The sequence below is a fragment of the Sinocyclocheilus rhinocerous genome, unplaced genomic scaffold (assembly GCF_001515625.1).
Source record: "Sinocyclocheilus rhinocerous isolate Xijiao unplaced genomic scaffold, SAMN03320098_v1.1 scaffold2069, whole genome shotgun sequence".
In the NCBI taxonomy this organism is placed as follows: domain Eukaryota; kingdom Metazoa; phylum Chordata; class Actinopteri; order Cypriniformes; family Cyprinidae; genus Sinocyclocheilus; species Sinocyclocheilus rhinocerous.
The window spans coordinates 48,235-50,368 of NW_015645554.1; the positions used below are offsets into that span (position 1 = coordinate 48,235).

The 2,134-nt window shown below is 34.3% G+C and overlaps 1 protein-coding gene across 1 annotated transcript in view; it reads right to left on the reverse strand.

Moving 5' to 3' along the window:
* Positions 1–2,134, reverse strand: part of LOC107706585 (melanoma antigen recognized by T-cells 1) — a 7,197-nt gene that overhangs the window by 2,415 nt on the left and 2,648 nt on the right. The window contains exons 2-3 of the mRNA XM_016510339.1: positions 312–417; positions 133–229 (exon numbers count right to left, since the gene is read on the reverse strand). Coding sequence (XP_016365825.1) covers positions 133–229; positions 312–403 — 189 coding nt within the window. The 5' untranslated portion in view covers positions 404–417. The remainder of the gene's footprint in view (positions 1–132; positions 230–311; positions 418–2,134) is intronic.

Consider the following 2,134-nt stretch of genomic DNA (forward strand, 5'->3'; position numbering starts at 1 on the left):
TCGAACCCATGACCTTGGTGTTGCAAGGGTCATGATCTCTTACAGTAATGCAGTTTTTGGCACTTTTCTCTGCTCTGATACTCTTGGGCTAACACTGTGATCACCTGACCGTCCCGTGGGTCACTGACTCACCCGGATCATCTTGTATCCGCCCCGTCGACGGTAATACCAGCAGCCCAGGATGAGCAGCGCTGTGAGGATCACGGCCAGTAAAGCGATTCCTGCGGCCCTGCGTACAAACACAGAGTTGAGATGAAGAGTTTGTAGCTTGCTGCAGGTGTTTGAAAGTGTTTGAGTGAATCTTCACACACTCTTCAGCTCTAATGAGTCCTGCTCCACGTCTGCTGGAGAAATGAACGCTGAATTCACCTCCAGAACCTGAACCTGATCCGCCGTAACACATGATGAACAAACCACCTGAAAACAACAATAACAGCTCATTAGTGAATGAATATGAGAAACTACAGTGATTTACAACCGTGTGTTTCAGCTGTAGTATGAGATGGATTTATAAATAGCCTACAAAATGTATCTTGTAATCTCTTGTAAACATGTCCATAGGTCTAATTTCATACACAATTCAAAATAGAAAAATAAGAAATTGTTTTGCACAATAATAGTTTGCTTTTAGTAATGCTAATATATATGACACACACACACACACACACACACAGACACACACATATTTTAATTGCCATATTATTGTCATGATAAATAATTTTTTTATTTCATAATAGAAATAAGATTTTATTTGCATGAAAATTGAGCGTGCTTTCAGTACCATTGTTTTTTATTAATTGTCGTGATTCAATTTTAATTTCACCCTGAATCCAAAAGAAAAATATAAAATTATATTTTGCATGAAAATTAAGCATGCTTTTAGTACCATTAACGCACAGTATCGATAATTACATTTTAATTCTTATTATTGTAATGTAGTAAGGGTTTACAGTAAACAACTTGATACACCTTTTTTAAAAATGATAATCTGCATAAATTAAATGCAATACAATGAATACTACCATGATGTAAAAATAATGCAATTTAAATATTCTTTTTAATAATAAATTTGAATTTGATGTGTTAAATAATGAAAAAAAGATTCTAATACAATTTTTTTTAATGCAAAATGCCTTTTTAAAATTATTTTTTTATTTTTATTTTGTGGTGAATTATAACCTGAAGATGTTGAGAGTTTTTTTTGGAAATGTACTCAAAAACTAGTCACTGTTCCAGCTGCAAATTACATTTCTTGTATTTTATAACATAAATCTATCTGATAAACGTCTAATATGATGCTGCATTAATGCTAACCAGTATAATCATTCAGTTCCTCTCTATGTGAAAAAAACACAGCCTAAAATTAAATCAAATTTTCATGAAGCAAATGCCCTGAAGCAGCATTTAAAGCCTGTCTCTTGTTAATGCGTTGAGTTTAGAGTAAAGTGCATGAGCTCTTACCTGATCTGTGTGATGTGCTGTGATTGTGTGTGTGATTCAGACTCAAAGCTCTGGAGAAGTTCTCATGACCGTCACGGGTTCAGCTCTCACACTCACAGCCATTCACATCAGTTACCCAGCATGAAGTCTGCTGACTGCCTTTACTGCGGTAACTGACCTCAGATCAGCATCATTCACGTCAGTGAAAACTGTGTAACTAGATTACAGAGAAAACTAATGTTTATGCTTGTGTTAAAAGTGTGTGAAATTAGTCTATATAATAATTAAACCATGCATGAGTTTAATGCTGTGACTGATGAATCACTTCACTTCAAATATCTAGAAATGTTTAAATGCATTAAAGTCTTGAGGCTGATCTAAATTGTAGACCTGTACATGATGTATGTGCTGTGATTCCGACAGTCACCTGTAGAGAGCGACACTTCACTCTATGATGCAGATTCACAGTCAAATAGCTTTAAGATGGCTTTACATTACTTGGCAATTTAGTAGCATTAAATATACATATGTGCACATTTAGACAAATACAAGATGTTAAAGAAAAAAAAAAAATATATATATAAATGAAATTTAAAAAAAAAATTCGGATGTAAGTATCAAAACAATGCCCTACCGTATTGCAATGCATCAAAGCAGTCAATCCAACACAGTCAAGAATAACTTAAAGAGGTGC